We start from the raw sequence: 20,443 nt of genomic DNA, 5'->3' as shown, positions 1-20,443 counted from the left end.
TGTAACATCAAGACAGATAAAAAGTATTAACTTAGCCATTTCCATGTTTCCCCATTTATTTCTCCTGTCTCCCTCTAAAGGGGCCCACATTGACTCTCCCCAATCCATTTTCACATGCCTATAAAAGCTTTTACAGTTTGTTTTTATGTCTCTCGTTAGTTTACGCTCGTGTTCCCGTCTCTCTTTGTCAACTTGTTGGTCATGTTTTGCAGAATTTCAAAACCATTCCAATCCACTAACATATCATTCTTTATGGCAACATTATAAGCCCTTTCCATTAATCTTAAACAATCTTGTTTGTCATGGTTGGGCCACTCTTCCTGTGATGTTTTATTCCTTGGGGGAATGTCAGTTCATTGCAAATTATGAATTAATTCTTTAAATGTTTGCTATTGCCTATTTAATATCATCTTAGCAACTTACCCCTCATACCTGCACAGATAAATTGGTTCATCTTCTGTACTGATTTCATTGAGTTGTACTTTTGCATGGTATGCCATACCGTCCTCCCGTAACACCTCCCTCATTCTCCAGATCAATAGGGTGGCATTTGCTTAGATGCGCTATTATGTTGTATTACCAAATGTAGCCAGAGGATCTCCAGCAGTGATTTCTCTTCCTGCCACTCCACTGGTGGCGAGCGGGATAGGGATTAAAGGAACATAATACATGATGTGAGGTGGGATATGAGCCACACAGTTTTCGTCAGGTGAAAGATAACTAACTGACGTGGAGAGCATCAGAAGGCTGATGGGTAAGAAGAAAAATATACGTATGAAGATTTATTTGCAGAACGGTTGATAGTAGAGACGAAAGTAAGCAATCTTTGTTCCCAAGAAGCTGGTGAGTGGAGGTTCATCTCTGAATTAAGTAGAACTCCCACGTGGCAGAGAATCTAGTGCAGTGTGACATATTAGCTGAGGAGGCAATAGAATCGGTGGCAAGGAGCAGAGTTTATGATGAAGACCAATGTTAATGTCTTGAATTTTTCCAATGGAGATGATTGGGCATCAGTTAAACAGTTGATGACACAAACTCAGTAGAATGGTTGAAAGCAGTGATGGAGGATGAGAGGCAAAAGCATTGCTGGAATTTTTCTTGTGCCAATTAAAATTGAAATTAAGCCTAGGCAGCCCTGCAGTCACATGGAGCTGATTAAGAGGACAGAAATTGGAGGAGAATATTGTGGTCAGTGATGTTGAAGGCTGCAGAAACAGAGCAGGGAATATGGTAGCTTAGCTATAGCCATGGATTGTTATTTATGAATTTGGTTAGGGCTGTATTGTGAATGTCAAAAATTCAATGTTGGAATTTAAGCAGTGAGCAATTGGAGGGTTGGGCAGAGCTGGAAAGTAACACCATTGAAGGACTTGGAAGATAACATGTGGTTAGGGATTTGGCTGCTGGGTCAGTGGGGATGAAGGAAGATTTTTCTTTTTTGAAAAAGAGATCTGGTGATAGTGGCTTTGAAAAGAAGAGGGGTGGCGATGGCCTAGTGGTATTATCGCTAGACTATTAATCCAGAAACTCAGCTAATGTTCTGAGACCTAGGTTTGAATCCTGCCATGGCAGTTGGTGGAATTTGAATTCAATAAAAAATAATCTGAATTAAGAATCTACTGATGACTATTAAACTATTGTCGATTGTCGGGAAAAAAAGCCATCTGGTTCGCTAATGTCCTTTAGGGAAGGAAATCTGCTGTCCTTACCTGGTCTGGCCTGGAGTCATTATCTACCGTCCTTATCTGGTCTGGAGTCATGCGATTCCAGAGCCACAGCAATGTGGTTTTTGCAGAGGACCAATGGAAGACGAATAGTACATTGATCTTTCCCAGAGAATTTGAGTATAGGTATTAAGATGTCTTACTGCAATTACATAGAGCCTTGGTGGGAGCACACCAGGACTGAAGGCCTACCTTCTTAATCTTGCCCTTTGCCTGAGGTGAGGTGATCCTCAGGTTAAATCAACACTAGATGACCATCCTATGGTCATCCGGGACAGTGGCAACTTTATCTTTTAGCTTTACACCTGGAGTATTCCACACAGTTTCCTTACAGAAGGAAAGATATAATTAACTTGAGGGAGTGCAGTGAAGGTTCACCAGTCTAATTCATGGGACAGTGGATTGTCCTATGAGGAGAGATTGAGGAGACTGGACCTTTATTTTCTGTAGGTTAGAATAATGCAAAGTGATCTCATTCAAACGTACAAAATCCTTACAGGGCTTGACAAGGTAGTGCAGGAGCAATGCTTCTCCTGGCTGGCGGGAGTTCGAAAGCTAGGTTTCAGATTAAAGGGCAGACCATTTAGGTCTGCGATGAGGAGGAATTTCTTCAGAGGGTTGTGAATCTTTTTTAGGCTGTGGAGGCTCAATTGTTGTGTATGTTCAAGACTGAGATTGATTGATCTTTACACGTTGAAAACATCAGGGGATACAGGGATCATGCAGGAAAATGGTTATGACATAGAAGAACCACCCTAACCTCATTGAATAGTGGAGCTAGCTCAAAGGATTGAATGGCTGAGTCCTGTTCTTATTTCTTACATTCCTATTAGAACTGGGGTATAGTTGAGCCATATCTGGTAATGAAATGATTAAGCCAGTTAGATGGCATCTCTGCTCAAGTTCATGGAATCCCAAAAGTGCAGAAAGAGCCCACTCAAGACTGCACCAACAACAATCCCGCCCAGGCCATATCTCTGTAACCCCATGTGTTTACACTTCTAGTGCCCCTGACATTAAGGGACAATTTAGCATGGCCACTCAATCTAATCTGCACATCTTTGGACTTGAAGGAGGAAAATTACACTCTTTGGACTTGAAGGAGAAAAGCTGTGGTCCTAACGGGGGAAAAGACACATATGAGAAACAGTGAAGGTTTTGCTAAGTATGTCAAAAGTAGGGGTGAAGTGATGGTTGACCAAGTCTGCAACATCAGAGATATTACGGTAAATGAGGGGTATGTAGTGGATGGCTTTTACTAAAAGCACGTGAGGAAGTGGTCTGAATGACCTTGTCAGTGATTGAGCTGCAGTGTCAACGATTGAGCTAGTGTGTCAGGGAGGTCGTGAAGGTCAGCAGGAGGTGGGAATGGGCCACAAGTAGAGGTCAGAGAAACGCATAGAGAGTTTTAGGAGGGTGATAAACTTTGAAGTGAGAAGGTGGTACCGTTTGAGGTGAAGATTGAAGATGGCTTGGGAATGGTGTCCGTTGATGGGGAAAGGAAGGTGGTAAGATATCCAAGAGATTTCAAGGTGAAAAGGATGGAAGACAGTTAGGTGCTGTGAATGCAAGGAGTCGTCAAGCTGCCAGTTGAAAATGAAGAGCATGCTGCTATGCAGTGGACTGGGGAGGACAAGTGATTGAAAATGTAACCTGGCTGAGAGATTTTGATGTGAGAAATGGTGTCACTTGTTATAAGCCAAGTTTCAATCAATGCCAGGGCATCAGTATGATTACCTATATTACATTTCTTGATTTTTGTTTCCTGTTGATTAGAATAGGTTTATTTTAAAAGAAATGAACAAGTGCTGACTATGTAGGAAGAACCTATTTAGAATCGGTTATCATGGTAGCTAATGAGAGCCTAATGTTCACGCACTGTAAGGAAAGGCATCGTCTCTGAAGGGCTCTCCTTTTATGATGTTGACTCACTTGCACTGTAGTTCTTTCAGATCAGCTTCAAACCAGTTCTGTAATTCATCATTTCCAAATATTTGCCTTGGTAGATGAAAGGGAAATAAAAAGTTAATTCTGCTTTTCTTATATCCTTTGAATAAATCAATATTTGTGCATCCCTTTTTAAACAGGCCATTGTAAAAGGAGCTCAGCAGCTAACCTTAAACCACATGAAAGGCACTTTTTGTTTTTGCCACTATATAGACTAAAAAAAATGCCATCAAGCAATGCATACAGTGCATTCTCCGCTTCTCCATTGCTAGTTGAACAGTAGACCCTAAACAAACATTGTTGTCTAAAGAAATGAGTATATTGTTGTAAGACAATGCAAAGCATGTTAGTTTTAGTTATTTGTTCAGTCTCCTTATGGAAATGAGTAGGCCATTGATTCACTGAGCACTGATTTGCTCAAGACTTATTTCCTTGTGACTGAGTGATAGACTGCTTTGAACTTCCATGGATTGAGCTGTACTCACACTTCTCGAGCAATGCACAGTTAGCATTTCAAACAGTACTGTTGCAAACACGTATGCATGCCCCTTCACACATTTAGCTCTCTGGTTAGGGACTGGCGCTTTTGAAAATTTGTATGTCTTCTGTAAACTCCTCCTCATGTTTGCAGTGGCACAGGGTGTATGGTGGTACAGTGGTAAGCACCGCTGCCTCACAGCGCCAGGGACCCGGTTCAATTCCTGGCTTGACTCATTGTTTGTGTGTGTCTGCACATTCTCCCTGTGTCTGCATGGGTTTCCTTCGAGTGCTCTGGTTTCATCCCACAGTCTGAAACATGTTTTGTGCATTGGCCATGCTAAATTCTCCCCCAGTGTACCCGAGCAGGTGCCGGAGCGTGGTGACTTGGGAATTTTCACAGTAACTTCGTTGTGGTGTTAATGTCAACTTACTTGTGATTCTACCAAATAGATAAACAATTGTCCTCCAACTTTGAATTAGATTTCTATGTTAAATCTTTTAGTTAATCAACTTCCACGTTGGAATTTCCATCCATGCCAATTTCAAATCGTATGCATCTTGCCTGCAGGAATTTCCAGCATAAGCCACCAAATCTGCCTGTGTTATCTGCTTATGTTCCCAATTTTCTCAAGTACGTGGCCCGATATAGATTTTTGAACAATTAAATACTGTAAAGTGCTGCTGCAGGAAAATCTGGCTGCCTGGTCACCCATGCGTTCCAGGTGAAATTCTAGAGTCCTGAACATCAGTTCAGATAATATGTAACCTGTTTTTGAACTGTTGAATGCTGACTAGTAATCAGAACAACAGCTTGCAATTTATGTAGTGTCTTTAAAATAGAATTCTCCTAAGGTGTTTCACAGGGACATTATCAAATACAATTTGATAGTGAGCCACATAAGGATGTATTAGGAGAGGTAGAAGCTAGATTTTAAAGAGCATCTTAAAGGTGTAGCTATCAATGGTGGAACTGAACAAACGCAGAGAACTTGTATCACAGCTTGGTATAGCTCCTGCTCTGTCCAAGACTGTAATAAGTCGTGAATGAAGCTCAATCCATCACACAAACCAGCCTCCCATCCATTGACTCTGTCCACACTTCCTGCTGCCACAGAAAAGCAGCCAGTATAATCAAAGACCCCATGTACCCCAGAAATTCTCTCTCCCACCTTCTGTTGGAAAAAATGTACAAAGTCTGAAGACATGTACCAAATGACTCAAGAACAGCTTCTTCCCTGCTGCTTGTATGGATCTACCTCTCATTAGGTTGATCCTTTGCTACGCCCTAGGTATGACTAACACTATATTCTGTACTCTCTTGTTTCCTTCTCCATGTATGGTTTGCTTTGTCTGATGCATGTAAGAAACAATACTTTTCACTGTATACTAATCCATGTGACAAATCAGATCTTGGCAGGTTCTATAGCTGGAGGAAGTTAGAGATACAGTGGAATGAGGCTGTGAAAGTATTTGAAAATAAGGATGAGAATTTTAAAATTGAGCCATATTTGGACCAGGGACCAATGTAGGTTGGCAGACATGACTGATGGACGCATGAACTTTGGTGCAAGATAGTATGTGGACAAGGAAATTTGGATCAGCTCAATTTTACTGAGGTTTGCAGGTGAGAGGTCCAGGCAGAGGAATATTGGGATGGTTGAGTCTATTAATATGATTGAGGACTGCAACAACTGAGGAGTTGAGGTAGGGTTGAAAGCAGGTGATCTTACAGAGGAGGTTGGAGGTCTTGGCTGTGGAGCAAATATCTGCTCACAAGCTCATCTTTTGTCTCTGGAACATGATCTTGCAAATTGCCCACTTTGACATCCAACGAAAATCAGGATGAGGCATGGAATCAGTGGGAGGAAACAGAGATTATGCTCTGGGCTGCATTCTGGTTTTTCCCAGCTTGCCATGGCACTCCTCCTGTCCCTACCTGCATTTTATCTTTGTTTCAGTGAATTTATGATGAGAAACAGAACTAATTGAGGCCAGCAGTGGTGCTCTATCACTGTGTGCTTCAGTACCATACAATGTAGTTTAGTTTGCCATTGAAGAAAATGTAGTGGAAACATGGAAAACTCCCCCAAAAAACCATTGAAAATTTCAAAACTGATACTGTGGGGAAGATTATTTATTTCATAGAATCCCTACAGAGCAGGCCATTCGGCCCTTCAAGTCTGCACAGACCACAATTCCACCCAGGCTCTATCCCTATAACTCTACATATTTACTCCACTAATCCCCCGACACAAGTGTCAATTTTTCCCCTAGCCAATCAACCTAACCCGCACATCTTTGTACTGTGGCAGGAAACCCACGCAGACACGGGGAGAATGTGCAATCTCCACACAGACAGCGGCCCGAGGTTGGAATTGAACCCAGGTCCCTGATGCTGTGAGGCAGCAGTGCTAACCACTGTGCCACCATGACGCCCAGTGATTAGCGCTGCTAATCAATTTGTTTGTTCTTTCATGGGATGTGAGCATTGCCAACATTTATTGGTGATCTCTAAATGCACTTGCAGGGATATTTAAGAATCGACCACATTGCTGTGGATCTGGAGTTCCATGTGGGCCAATCTTGGTAGGAACGGACATTAGTGAACTAGATGGGTTTTTATGACAATTGAAATGGTTTCATGGTCATAGGTAGTTGCAGATTTTTATTTGCTTTTGCCACCTACTGTGTGGTGGGATTCAAACCTGGGTCTCCAGAGCATTACCTTGTGTTTTTGGATAACTAGTCCACTAATACCACTATGCCACTACCTTCCCCATGAAGCAATTAAGAACAAGGGCAGGTTAATGGAGTTAGGATCTAGATTGCCATGATCTCACTGAATGGCAGAATGGATTTGAGAGCTGTGTGACCTACGCCTGTTCCGATTGAAAAGTACCCACCTTTATTTCCTGATTAACTTTGACATAATATGCATTTGGAGTTGCAATGGATTTGACTTTCCCTAACTTTCAGTATTCAATGCTTATGTACAAACATTCCTCACTACCTTTGCATTGGTTTTGTTACTCTTTATTGACTTTTATTTTGCTTGGAGTTTTCACCTGAGCATCTGTAGCTACCTCAGCAAAGATCTAGGGCAGGAATACAAAAATGCCTTGAAATATCACAGCCCTGAGAATAACTTCAGGCAGCTACGAGGAAATAAGTAGTTTTAAAGTAACAGCATCTGTGTTCCCTTGTGGTCTGCAATTAATCTTTTGTATAAGGAAAGTAAAGGATACTTAAAGAACAGTGTGGACCATATTTTAGTCCAACATTACCAGTTTGTAATTGAAGCATGTTTAAGAATTTGGCAAGAATTCTGGAAAAATTGTGTCACTTTGCATCAAAACAGTCTTAAACCTGGCATTGCAACCATTTTCTTTCCTTTAGGCCCTGCTTCTGATAGTGGTGAGGATGATATTGGCACATCTCTTCATGGCGCCTCAGCCACTGTTTTGGAGGAGTCGAGAAAGGAAACCACACCAGTTCCGCTGCCTGTCTCTGGCCCAGAGCTTGCGGCAATGATGAAAATTGGCACTCGGGTGATGAGAGGTGTAGACTGGAAGTGGGGTGATCAGGTACAGAGGCAAACTACAGTGGCCTACTATGAAACTATTGGGAGTGCCTAGGATGGAATTTGTCTGTTTTGGCCTATTTCACTTTAGCAGGGAGGGGCTGGGGAAAAGAAGTTGGGGCATGACTGTTTCTGATTTAGCTAACTGTCCGTTTTGTGTATATTGTTTTAATTGACTGTATCGCACAGTGGGTTAACATGCTGTTGTTTTAGTTCCATGCGTTGTTCTACTATCATTTATATCTAGCTGTAAACTTCCTTTTGTTCTGTGATGCAAAAGTTACTATTTTAACTTGAGATGCCAAGTCCCAGTATGACTGAAACACAGCTGGGAGATCTTCTTAGATACTTGGGCTTGATACTGCATGAAGTTTGGTTTAGGTTTTCAAAAAGGGCTTAAAGGTTTAGTTGGATAAAGCTCCTGAGCATTTTATAAACATTTTCCTCAACTTTCCATGACATTTTTACGTATCCATAAAGTTTAGCAAAACTACACCTAAAATGTCAAATGCCTACATGTCTGAAAGAAATTGACAAACTGACTTTCCCCAAAGGTAGGGGAGACTGAAACTAGAGGGCATAGGTTTAAGGTGAGAGAGCAGAGATACAAAAGTGTCCAGAGGGGCATATTTTTCACGTTGAGGGCGGTGAGTGTCTGGAATAAGCTGCCAGAGCTAGTAGTAGAGGCGGATACAATTTTGTCTTTTAAAAAGCTTTTAGACAGATACATGGGTAAGATGGACATAGAAGGATATGGACCAAATGCGGGCAATTGGGATTAGATTCGAGGTTTTAAAAGAAGGGTGGCATGGACAAGTTGGGCTGAAGGGCTTGTTTCCATTCTGTAATTCTCTATGATTCTATGACTAAGAGAGGCTACATCAATATCTGGTATGGCAATTGAGGGAGTGGAGGGTGAGGTGAGGGCTGGGTCATATGACTGGAGCAAAGAATATTCCTCTGAGGTTGGAATTTTTAAAAGTTAACTTATTTGGGATATTTTGAGTTCCTTTTTTTTCCCTAGATTCTTGTCTGTTGCTAGTATGTTGTTAAATACTCCGCTCTATTCCATTATAATCTGAACCACCTCTATCTAATCAATTTTCTGCTAAAGAAATCCTTCGGCTATCAGCTTTTTAAATTTAAAGATGAAAAAAATGTAATTTAAATGAATGTTACAAATGCATTTGACTGGCCATAGAGCTGTTACTGCAACACAAGTATTCTGTTTTGTTTTTAGCCTTTTTAACTCTGTAATTTCCATTGCAAATTCCTCTTCAGGATGGACCGCCTCCAGGATTAGGACGTGTGATTGGAGAATTAGGGGATGACGGCTGGATCAGGGTTCAGTGGGACACTGGTAGCACCAATTCCTATAGAATGGGAAAAGAAGGAAAGTATGATCTGAAATTAGCTGAACCACCGCCTGCTGCACAGCCAGCAACAGAGGATTCTGACACCGAGGATGATTCTGGTACGTCATAAAATGCTCAGTGAACTATTCAATGAAAGTCTTCAGAAAAGCAAATGTAGGCTTGGTACTTTGGTAGGAATAATGGTAGGAAGGACTATTACTTACGGGGCGAAAAACTGCAGCAGGCGATGGTGCAGAGGGACCTCGGGGTCCTTGTGCATGAGTTGCAAAAACCCAGCTTGCAGGTGCAGCATGTGGTCAGGAAGGCGAATGGGATGCTGGCCTTCATAGCGAGGGGGATTGAATATAAAAGTAGGGAGGTCTTGCTGCAGCTGTATAGGGCATTGGTGAGGCCGCAGCTGGAGTACTGTGTGCAGTTTTGGGCGCCGCACCTGCGCAAAGATATTTTGGCCTTGGAGGGAGTGCAGAGGAGGTTTACTAGGCTGATACCGGAGTTGAGGGGGTTGAGCTATGAGGAGAGGCTGAATAAACTAGGCTTGTACTCATTAGAGTTTAGAAGAATGAGGGGAGATCTCATTGAGACGTATAAGATGATGAATGGGAAGGATAGGATAGAGGTGGAGAGACTCTTCCCGCTCAAAAAAGACAGTAGGACTAGGGGGCACAGCCTCAAGATAAAGGGGGGGGCGGTTTAGAACGGAGTTGAGGAGGAACTTCTTCACTCAAAGGGTGGTGAATCTCTGGAATTCTCTGCCCGTTGAAGTGGTGGAGGCTGCCTCGCTAAATATTTTTAAGACGCGGGTTGATGGGTTTTTGATAAGAGAGGGGATTAAGGGTTATGGGGAGAGGGCGGGAAAGTGGAACTGAGCCACGACAGATCAGCCATGATCTTATTGAATGGCGGGGCAGGCTCGAAGGGCTAGATGGCCTACTCCTGCTCCTATTTCTTATGTTCTTATGTACTTTTTTTTGAGGGGAAATAACGTAGCGTCATGTGCTGTTTTTTAGACTTGATCGTATTTGCTGTTTGTGTGCTTGCTGCAATATTTTTGAAGGATAGTTGGCATTTTGATTTATGCCGAGTTTTGCTTCGGGTTATATCATGAGGAAATGCTTCGAATCTGGCGTGCCACAGTGGTTAGCACTGCTGCCTCTCAGCTCCAGGATCCCCGGTTCGATTCCGGTCTTGGGTGACTATGTGGAATTTGCACGTTCTCCCCATGTCTGCGTGGATTTCCTCCGGGTGCTTGGATTTCATCCCACAGTTCGTAAGACGTGTGGGTTAGATGTGCCAAATTGTCCCTTCGTGTCAGGGCAATTAGCAGGGTCCTTGATTATGCTGGCTGCTTTTCTGTAAGGCAGTGGGAAGTTTAGATAGTGTCAATGGATGGGAGGCTGGTTTGAGTGATGAACTGGGCTTTGTTCACGCCCCTTTGTAGGTTATTGTGGCCTTAGACAGAGCAGAAGCCATACCAAGCTGTGGGGCTACGGGGATGGGGCCTGGGTGGGAATGTTGTTGGTATAGGCTTGATGTGCTGAATGGCTGCCTACTGTACTGTAGAAATTCTGTGATTCTAATCAAGAAGATGAAAATTTAATTGAATGGCATCAAAACAGTTTGTTGTACATTATTGTAGAAACTTAGTGACGATTTGTTTTTCAGCTTCTTTGCATTGTCTCTTCATGGAAACAACAGTACCAATTTGGACTAATTCTGTGTGCTGTGTACACTGGGGCTTTCTTCACATTTTGCAAGGGTGAGAAAGAAAGGATCCTGGAATTTAGAAAACTAATGAACCTAATTCCTGTGATGCTGTTTTTCTTCACAGAAGCAGAACCCATAGAGAAGAACACTCACCCAACTGTGATGCTGTTGATGGGGACGGTAAACCTTCTGCAAACCTTGTCACTCTCTGCTGGAATTCACTCCGACCTAGTTCAGAATGAAGCTACCAAAACACTCTGTGGGCTTTTGCGGATGCTAGTGGAGAGTGGTGCATCGGATAAAACAAGTAAGGCACAATAAAAACTTACAAAAGCACAATTCCATTCTCCTAATGATAAACAGAGAAGTAAAAACAATCATATTCTGAATGCTGATAGCTTAGTTTTCTTTATATGATATATTGGTGTATATGAGGGCAGATTTGCTTTCTCAATTTTAACCCCTAACTCCAGCCTCATTGTGGGAGCTGTTTAATAGAATCCAGGCTAATTTCTCACAGGAGGGATAGTGCGAGTTTATAGTAATTATGCTTTAAATTTTCAGTATGTGTAGACATCCTATATTAAACATAATTTGCTTGTCATGAGCATAATCCCGCAACAGTTCAAAATTCACCTGAAGCAGCCAAGAATCATCTAGAGCCAATCCTCTCGAAGGGCATCTGAAAATTTGTAGATTGTGCCTCCAACACTTGTAGATCATTAGTTCCAAGCCCAAACATCTTCAACTGCTTCATCAATGAAGTCAGAATCCATCATAAGGTCAGAGGTGTGGATGTTTGCTGATGGCTTTGCACAATTTCCAGCACCATCTGTGACACTGCAGCTCCTGAAGCAGTTCATACCCAAATATAGCAAGATCTGGACAATATCAGGCTTGGGCTAACAAGGGGCAAGTAAAATTTGTGCCACGCAAGTGCCAGGCAATGACCATCTCCTACAAGAGAGAATCTAACCGTCATCTCTTGACATTCAATGGCATTACCATCGCTGAATCCCTCACTATCAATATTCTGGAGGTCACCATTGACGAGAAACTGAACTGGAAATACTGTGGCTCCAGTATCAGGTCAGAGGCTAGGAATAACGTGGTGAGGAAGTTACCTCCTGGATTCCCCAAAGCCAGTCCACCATCTACAAACCACACGCCAGGAGCGTGATGGAATACTCTGCACTTGCCTGGATGAGTGCAGCACTCAAGAAACTCAACACTATCTAGGATAAAGCAGTTCACTTGATTGCTACTCCTTCCACAAACATTCACTCCCTCCCCCACCGATGAACAGTGGCAGCAGTGTATACCATCTACAAGATGCACTGCAGGAACTCATCAAGACTCCTTGGGTAGCATTTTCAAACCCACGACCACTGTCATCTAGAAGGACAAGATCAGCAGATTCCTGGGGACATCTTCACCTGGCAGTCCCCTTCCAATTCGCTCACCATTCTGACTTGGAAATACATTGCTATTCCTTCACTGTCACGGGGTCATAATCCTGGAACTCCCTCCCTAACAGCACTGATGTACCTACACCTCAGGGACTGCAGCAGTTCAAGAAGACAGCTCACCACCAACTTCTGAAGGGTAACTAGGGACGAGCATTAAATGCTGACCTAAACATCAATGCCCACACCCTGTAAAATGAATTTAAAAATTAAAATAGTTGGGAATTTTTTCCTCGCAAGGTTAAGACTTAGAAAAGAACTAGCCCTGATTGTAAAGAGGATCAGGATTATTAAAAGAGTAATTATATTGGTAAAATAAAAGTTTTGCATATCTAAATATTGAGTTATTTGAAGCAGGAGATTACATGGATACTGATTTTTGAAAAGTGTAAATGGTAGCACTGAAATGTGGGAGTAGCTGACTTTAATCCAATGTCCTGCTTTTTTGTTAAACTCGATGGCATGCTTTAATTCCTCTTCTGTTGATCTCCTGCAGGATCAGAAAACGTCTCCATATATGGAGAGGTTAACGTTTTCATGTTGTTGTTTCTAGCTTCTTCAATGAACAAAGTAGTGTACCGAGAACAGCACAGGAGCTGGTGCACACTGGGTTTCATCAGAAGTATAGCACTTACTCCTCGAATGTGTGGTACTCTGAGTTCATCTCAGTGGATCAGCTTGCTAACTAGGATTGTTGAAGGACAACAGTCGTTCACTGCTGTGTCACTGCAGCGACAGGTGAGAACTTCCATCGTACAAGTCCTTTTCGAAGGAGTGAAAGGCCAGTTGTGTTTAGCATATTGTTGACATAACGTACTATTTGTCTGAAGTAGCGTTTTTGTCCCTCCAAGTCTTGATACTTCACTATCTCTGCTCTTCAAACTGAAAACTGTTAACATTGGCAAATGGGGCATTTTTGTTTGTTACATTTGTAGATGTACCATAGCCTCGTGTTGAGGAAGATGTGCGTTAGATTCAGTCTCAATAGTCAGGGTTTTTATTTTTGGTTTACTAATGTGAGGGGAAAAATTATGATTTGAAAGAACCATAATAATTTCCTCAATTCATTTACTTTTTTCTGAAAGTGCAGACTTTTTTGGGGTCTTCAGTTGCCCTACAATCTTGTCCAGGCATGCAATATTTGTGTTGTGAGGTGGGACAGTGTGTGATCAGCATGTGTGACTATGGAGGATACTTTACTTGTGCCCAGTTCTGCGGTCACCTGATGCTCATACATGCATTTTCTAGCACCAATCACAATAATTTTGGCTAATTATTTTCCTTCCCTCTCCCATCTTCTTCTCAACTCAGTGGAATGGAAAGCCACAGACCCCAAAAAAGTCAGCACTTTCAAAAAAAGTAAATGAATTGAGGAAATCATTATGGTTCTTTTCAAATTAGAATTTTTCCTCTCACATTAGTAAACCAAAAATGCAAACCCCGACTATTGACACATTGAATCTAACACACATGAAAAGCCACTGTAAAGCTCCGACTGGGATCAAATGCTACAGCAGTAACCATGAGGCCTTGTGTTACACCAGGAATAATCTTTATTCACTAGGTTATCAAGAGAACAATTTACAACTTTGGGTAGCAGAAATGCAGTTAATATGTTTTATAAGGACTATAAGAACATTGCCAACAACATCCTAGAAGCTTGATAGCACCCTGGACAAAGCAGCAACCCATTCACTCCCTCCATCTCTGGTGCACAATGGCAGCAGTGTATACCATCTATAATATGCATGACAGCAAAACTGCAGTCAACAGCACATTCCAAACCTGCGCCCCTTGCCACAAAGAAGAACAAAGGGAACAGATTCACGGAAACACCACCAATTACAAATTCCCATTAAGTCATGCACCATCCTGACATGTAAGTGTTTGCCGTTCTTTCAATATCACTGGGTCAAAATCCTGGAACTCTCTTTCTACCAACATTGTGGGTCTATCTACACCCAATGGTCTGCAGAGGTTCAAAAAAAAAAGCTCACCATCAATTTCTCAAGGGCAATTAGGGATGGACGACGAATGCTGGCCTAGCCAACAATGCTGTCATCCCATGAAAGAATAAAAAGAATGACAAGATAGGAGATTATTGGAGAAGATTAAAGGGCATGGAATTAGAGAAGGACGATAGAACGGAATCAAACATATTGGAAGGGAGAAATAGTATGAGTTTTCGTGGATTCATGTTGGTATTGTGCTTTTTGTAAACATGGATATTTGCTATTCTATCTGTGCTAGATCTTGGCCCTGCGCTTGTTGCAAGCAGTCCTCCCTTTCTGGGACAGAGATGAACGATCAAAAGACATGAAGTTTCTTGTTGAAAAGCTGTTTGTTTTTTTGGGTAGTCTTCTGAGCACCTGCTCATCAGATCTTCCACTCTTGAGAGGTGAGCGTCCTTTAAGACTGGCACACACTTGTCAATTAATCAAGGAATATACATGTAACGTTTTAAAAGTAAAAATGTATGGTTCTGGTTGTGTTTTCACAGATGGAATGTTGAGAAGAAGGAAGACTCGACCTCAAGCTTCTCTGACTGCCACCCACAGCAGTACACTGGCAGAGGAAATAGTTGCACTATTGCGAACACTTCACTCTCTGAATCAGTGGAATGGACTTATCAATGAGTACATTAATTCTCAGCTAAATTGCATCAGTGAAATCATGACAGATAAAGCACCAGAGGCAGTAAGTACAACATTATATTTCTTTGCACCCAATTTATTTTTCGCCTTTATTCTTGTCTTGTGCTTATACTTAGTGTAGGAGACAGAGTTGATTTTATGTCTGGTTGCACCAGTCAGTGCAGAAGTACAGCTTTAAAAATTTTAAGCTTAAGTTTTTAAATTTATTTATTAGTGTCACAAGAAGGCTTACATTAATATTGCAATGAAGTTACTGTGAAAAATCTCCGAGTCACCAGACTCCAGTGTCTGTTCGGGTACACTGAAGCAGAATTGAGCATGGCCAATGCATCTAACCATCAAGTTTTTCGGACTGTGGGAGGACACTGGAGCATTCAGAGGAAACCCACGCAGACATGGGGAGAATGCGCAGAGAGTGACCCAAGCTGGGAATTGAACCCAGTTCCCTGGTGCTGTGAGGCAGTAATGTTAACCACTGTGCCACCATGCTGCCCATGTCTTGCCTCTAAGAATAGGAATTACGATCATAATTCCTATTCGGAGTAGGTGAAACCAGCACATAAAAAGACATGGAAGGAGAAAGTTATTCCTCCTTCTCCTCATCCCCACCTCATTGTGCAATCTGCAACCCATGTTAAGTTGCCCTTGTGTTCTTTTATGGCTCAGCTGCATTTGTTTTGATGTTTTAGGGTAACTATATGTTACATCATTTTAAACGGGATCAAGGTGTTCCACATTTCTGACTTGAGATCAAGGTTTGTTACTATGGTGTATCGACATGAGTATCTGTGTGGCATCAACCTTGTGCTCAATCAAATGTAGAATCTTATAATGGTTGCTCCGATTTAGAATAGAATCAGAATCCTACAGTGCAGAAGGAGGCCATTCGGCCCATCGAGTTTGCAGCGACCACAATCCCTCTTAGGTCCTATCCCCATAATTTCATGCATTTACCCTAGTTAGTTCCCCCCGATAATAAGGGGCAAGTTAGCATGGCCAATCCACCTAATCTGCACATCTTTGGACTGTGGGAGGAAACTGGAGCACCTGGAGGAAACCCATGCAGACACAGGGAGAATGTGCAAACTACACACAAACAGTGACCCAAGCTGGGAATCAAACCTGAGTCCCTGGTGCTGTGAGGCAGCAGTGCTAACCACTGTGCCACCGTGCCACCCTATTTCTCCTCAAATACCTTGCCAAATTGTTTTTTACTCCCAGTGTAAAGTTTTTTGACACATTTTTCTGTAGGTGAGTGCCACAGAAATATTTTTTGCTTTGTTATTTTTCTACTTTATGAATCCCAGCTTTACTCTGAGGATTCTGAATCTGGGATTTGCTTCCATTGGTTGTCTGGTTGGGACTAACATAGAATACAGTGGTATTGAACTTGTCACTTGCTAGTTCGTCTCTGACTGTGCTATTGTTTACCCTTGGGGAAGGAGACTCTGGATCATGGGTTATGAGGATGTTTGGCTGAGGTTTCATGCCAGGCAATAAGATATTATTGTGTGTCTTTGCAGACAGCTTTGGAAGATTGCTTCCCTGATTCGGAGAACCCAGAGATTAGTGGACTGATGGCAGTGTTGGCTGTGATCGGTGGAGTAGATGGACGCCTGAGATTGGGTGGTCAGGTGATACATGAAGAGCTCGGAGAGGGAACCGTGGCTCGTATTACCCCGAAGGGAAAAATTACAGTACAGTTCCACGACGTGCGAACATACAGAGTTTGCCCTTTGAGTCAGTTACAACCGGTAGGTGCTATGTTGCTGCTCACCCCTTCCCCTGCCCAAACATATTGAATGTTTTTGTCTGATTGGTCAGCCCCTTATCCAAGTATGAAGATATGGCTTCGTATTTTTTTTTCCTCAGCTCCCAATGACCGCCTTCAGTGTTAATAACTTGCCATTTGCTGACCTAATGCTGTCTGTCTGGGCCCAATTGGTGAATCTAGCAGGGAGCAAGCTTGAAAAGCAAAGTGTGAAGAAACCGAGCCAGAGCCTCACAGGTAACTAAGATATTAGCTTTGGCTTTTGTTCTGAAATAGCAGAGTGCAAAGCTGAACTGTAAGCAAGGTAGGTTAGAAAAATTAAACACAGGATGCTTGACAATATACAAGTACAGTGACTCCTATTAAAGTGGCTCAGTAGGATCATAAAACCCCTACAGTGCAGAAGGAGGCCATTTGGCCCATCAAGTCTGCATGATCCTGACAGCATATCTCACTCAGGCTCTCTCCCCTGTCCTATCCCCGTAACCCTACACATTTACCATGGTTAATCCATCCAACCTACACATCTTGGGACACCAAGGGGCAATTTTACCATGGCCAATTTACCTAAACTGCATATCTTTGGATTAGCTTAGTTCTAGGTTGTTCTATTAGCAATCGTGAATCTTAGGCCAGAGTGCAGCCAGCAATTAAAAAGATGAACGGTGCATTGAATTGAGATTTGTATTAGTTTTAGTTACAATTCCTTCCTCAACACTACTGAATTTGTTACGTAGTAGCATCTCGGTGTACTTCGGACCCAAACATTCTCCCCTGACCTTACTGCAGTTTGGATCTTTTTCAAATTTCTCCCCCATACTTTGAGACCTCAGTGGGTGATGTATTGAATTCTTGTTCAGCATATAACTATATATCCTTAGATGGGATAAGCTTTTTGCATAGCTTCCTGTATTATTTTGGATGTGCTTTTTCATAATAAAATTGCTTTCCTTTGTTATTTGAAATGTAATTCTGCTGCCCATGAGGTTGACCGTTTCAGTAGAGACGTGCTTTCTGAGTTTAGTGTTAACACATGTTTTCTTCCTTCCCTCATTCAGATCAAGTGGATTTATATTTGCTAAGATGCCAGCAGCTGAGGTTGTATATACTGAAGGCAGCACGAGCCTTGCTCATGCATCAGGATAAATTGAGACAGATTCTTTCACAGCCAGCTGTATTTGAAACTGGGCCCCTCTCCACAGGTATGGACCAGCAAGTTACCCTTTATCTCCCACTGCATGGCATGCCCTCTGAGTATTTGACTCCATTTGAAATCTCTATCACATCTAATCCTTCACGTGTGGGGTTGTCTGAGCGGTGGGCTAAACTCCACAATCATCTGAGTGAGGTGAATCATCTCACCTCACACTCAGATGAGTGTGGGGTTTAGCCCTTCTGCAGAGACTTTATCAGGTAGCTTGACATTTCAGCGTTGCACTGAGAGAGCTGCTGTCATTTCGATGAGGAGATGTAATGATAAATGTAAAAGATTCTCTTAGAAGGCAAGGGAAGATCATCCAGGGCCTGACCAACATTAATCTCCCAATCAATACCAACTAAAAATAGTTCATCTGGTATTGAACCGATTGCAGTTACAGGACCTTGCTGTGTAGGAATTGCCCATATGATAGCAGTGACGACACTTCAGCACTTATAAATAGTTTGTGAAGCATTTGGGATGTTCCATGAATGTGAAAGGTACAGGATAAATGCATTCTCATTTCCTTTCCCCTTTCTCTTAACCTCCTTTCTGTACAAGTCTTTGAAACCCTGTTAATTCGCAAATACTATTGAGTTAATGTACTTTTAAGTGCATCAAAGCTGTTGGCAAAGTAAAAACAAGCAGGAGGAAAAGACCAGCCATCAAGCAGTCTCTCATACACAGAATTCCTGGCGCACCATGACCAGGCACTCCCCTCTGCTCTTACGGCTATCTAATCTCTTGGGAGAAGTGAAAAACACTCAGGAAAATTCTTCCTCGTAAAATCAAAACAAATTCAGGAAGTCACACGGACGAAGTGTTGTGTAGGGATCCTCTTGATCACTTTCGCTTTAGTATAGACTAAATCAAAGCCTAGTGAATTGAGTTCTATTGTTACTATCTTTTAGCCTAACTTTGAAGTTTAAGGCCTTGTTAAATGGAATCAACATCTGTAGCTAAGCATTTACCTTTGTGCAAAATGAGAACTGTTAAAAACTTTGTTGTAAATTTCAAAGTACTTTTGGAATTTTGACACTTGATACGGGATTTAATTCTGCATTTATTTCAACACTCACACTTTTTGACCATCACTGATACAAAACCAATGATTATTTTAAACCCCATTCTTAGAGACTGCCCTACAACCAGGTCCTGACATTTGCAGTACCAAATCTAGTTCTCCTATTCCTGCAGCTGAATAGCACTAAGATAATTGACTGTATTTAGTAGTTCAAGTGCCAGAAACATTCTTAAGAATGCCAGTTTCCAAGATTCCAGTCCAATATGCGATGCGTGTTTTCTTGGACCTAATATTTTTATTAATGTTTATTTAAATACCACCATTTCATCTCTTCCTTTCAGAGGATGCACCAGTTTCCTCTCCAGACACTGCTGACTTTTCGCCCGAGGGACCACAGCCCCCATTGATCTTACTCCAGCAACTGCTGAGTGCAGCTACCCAGCCATCACCAGTGAAAGCTGTATTTGACAGACAGGAGCTTGAGGTTTGATTTTTAAGCTTGTCCTATTAAACAAAAGTCTGAATTTTTTTTTATAAAAAGCGCTCTAATTTTACATAGAATCCCTGCAGTGTAGAAGAAGGCCATTTTGGTCCATCGGGTCTGCGCCCAACTCCTGTGAAAGATCATCTTACCCAGGCCCACCCCCTTGCCCAATCCCCATAACTCTGCACAGTTATCGTAGATAATCCACCAAACCTGCACATCTTTGAACTGTGGGAGGAAATTGGAGCACCCGGAGGAAATCCACACAAATACGCAAACTCCACACTGACAGAAACCCAAGGCCAGAATTGAACCCGGGCCTTTGGCGCCATGAGGCAACAATGCTAGCCACTGTTTCACCATACCACTACACACTATAGTTAAGAAAGTCCAGCGATGCCTCCACTTTCTCAGGAGACTAAGGAAATTTGGCATGTCAGCTATGACTCTGACCAACTTTTACATATGCACCATAGATAGAATTCTTTCAGGTTGCATCACAACTTGGCATGGCTCCTGTTCTGTCCAAGACCACAAGTAAATGTAGCCTAATCTATCATGCAATCCAACCTCCCATCCATTGACTCTGTCGACACTTCCCGCTGCCTCAGCAAAACAGCCAGCATAATTAAGGACCTCGGGCACCCCGGACATTCTCTCCTCCACCTTCTTCCGTGGGGAAAAAGATACAAAAGCCTGAAGTCCTTCTGCTGTTAGACTTTTGAATGGACTTACCTTGCGTTAAGCTGATCTTTCTCTACACCCTAGCTACGACTATAAAACTGCATTCTGCATTCTCTTGTTTCCTCTATGAATGGTATGTTTTATCTGTCTAGTGTGCAAGAAACAATACTTTTCGTTGTATGTTAATACACGTGACAATAATAAATTGAATCAAATCAAATCAAAATACCACCCAATTTTAATGGACCATTTGTCGTGAGCTTATCACAAATTGTCTAGCAAGTGTTATAGTGCCAGTGAGCTGAGGGTGCTGCATGCGTGCTTGAAATCGTTTCATCAAAGTTCCAGTCC

At 42.2% G+C, this 20,443-nt stretch overlaps 1 protein-coding gene across 10 annotated transcripts in view; it reads left to right on the top strand.

Moving 5' to 3' along the window:
• Positions 1-20,443, top strand: part of herc2 (HECT and RLD domain containing E3 ubiquitin protein ligase 2) — a 225,243-nt gene that overhangs the window by 119,095 nt on the left and 85,705 nt on the right. For all 10 annotated transcript variants that reach the window (XM_080197615.1, XM_080197614.1, XM_080197610.1 and 7 more), the window contains 10 exons: positions 7,548-7,735; positions 9,013-9,205; positions 10,936-11,118; positions 12,831-13,015; positions 14,528-14,675; positions 14,778-14,974; positions 16,455-16,685; positions 16,804-16,939; positions 17,761-17,904; positions 19,266-19,408. In XM_080197615.1, coding sequence (XP_080053741.1) covers positions 7,548-7,735; positions 9,013-9,205; positions 10,936-11,118; positions 12,831-13,015; positions 14,528-14,675; positions 14,778-14,974; positions 16,455-16,685; positions 16,804-16,939; positions 17,761-17,904; positions 19,266-19,408 — 1,748 coding nt within the window. The remainder of the gene's footprint in view (positions 1-7,547; positions 7,736-9,012; positions 9,206-10,935; positions 11,119-12,830; positions 13,016-14,527; positions 14,676-14,777; positions 14,975-16,454; positions 16,686-16,803; positions 16,940-17,760; positions 17,905-19,265; positions 19,409-20,443) is intronic.

The sequence above is a fragment of the Carcharhinus amblyrhynchos genome, chromosome 10, assembly GCF_965287045.1.
Source record: "Carcharhinus amblyrhynchos chromosome 10, sCarAmb.v2.hapA, whole genome shotgun sequence".
NCBI lineage: Eukaryota > Metazoa > Chordata > Chondrichthyes > Carcharhiniformes > Carcharhinidae > Carcharhinus > Carcharhinus amblyrhynchos.
This window is presented reverse-complemented; position numbering and strand designations above follow the sequence as displayed.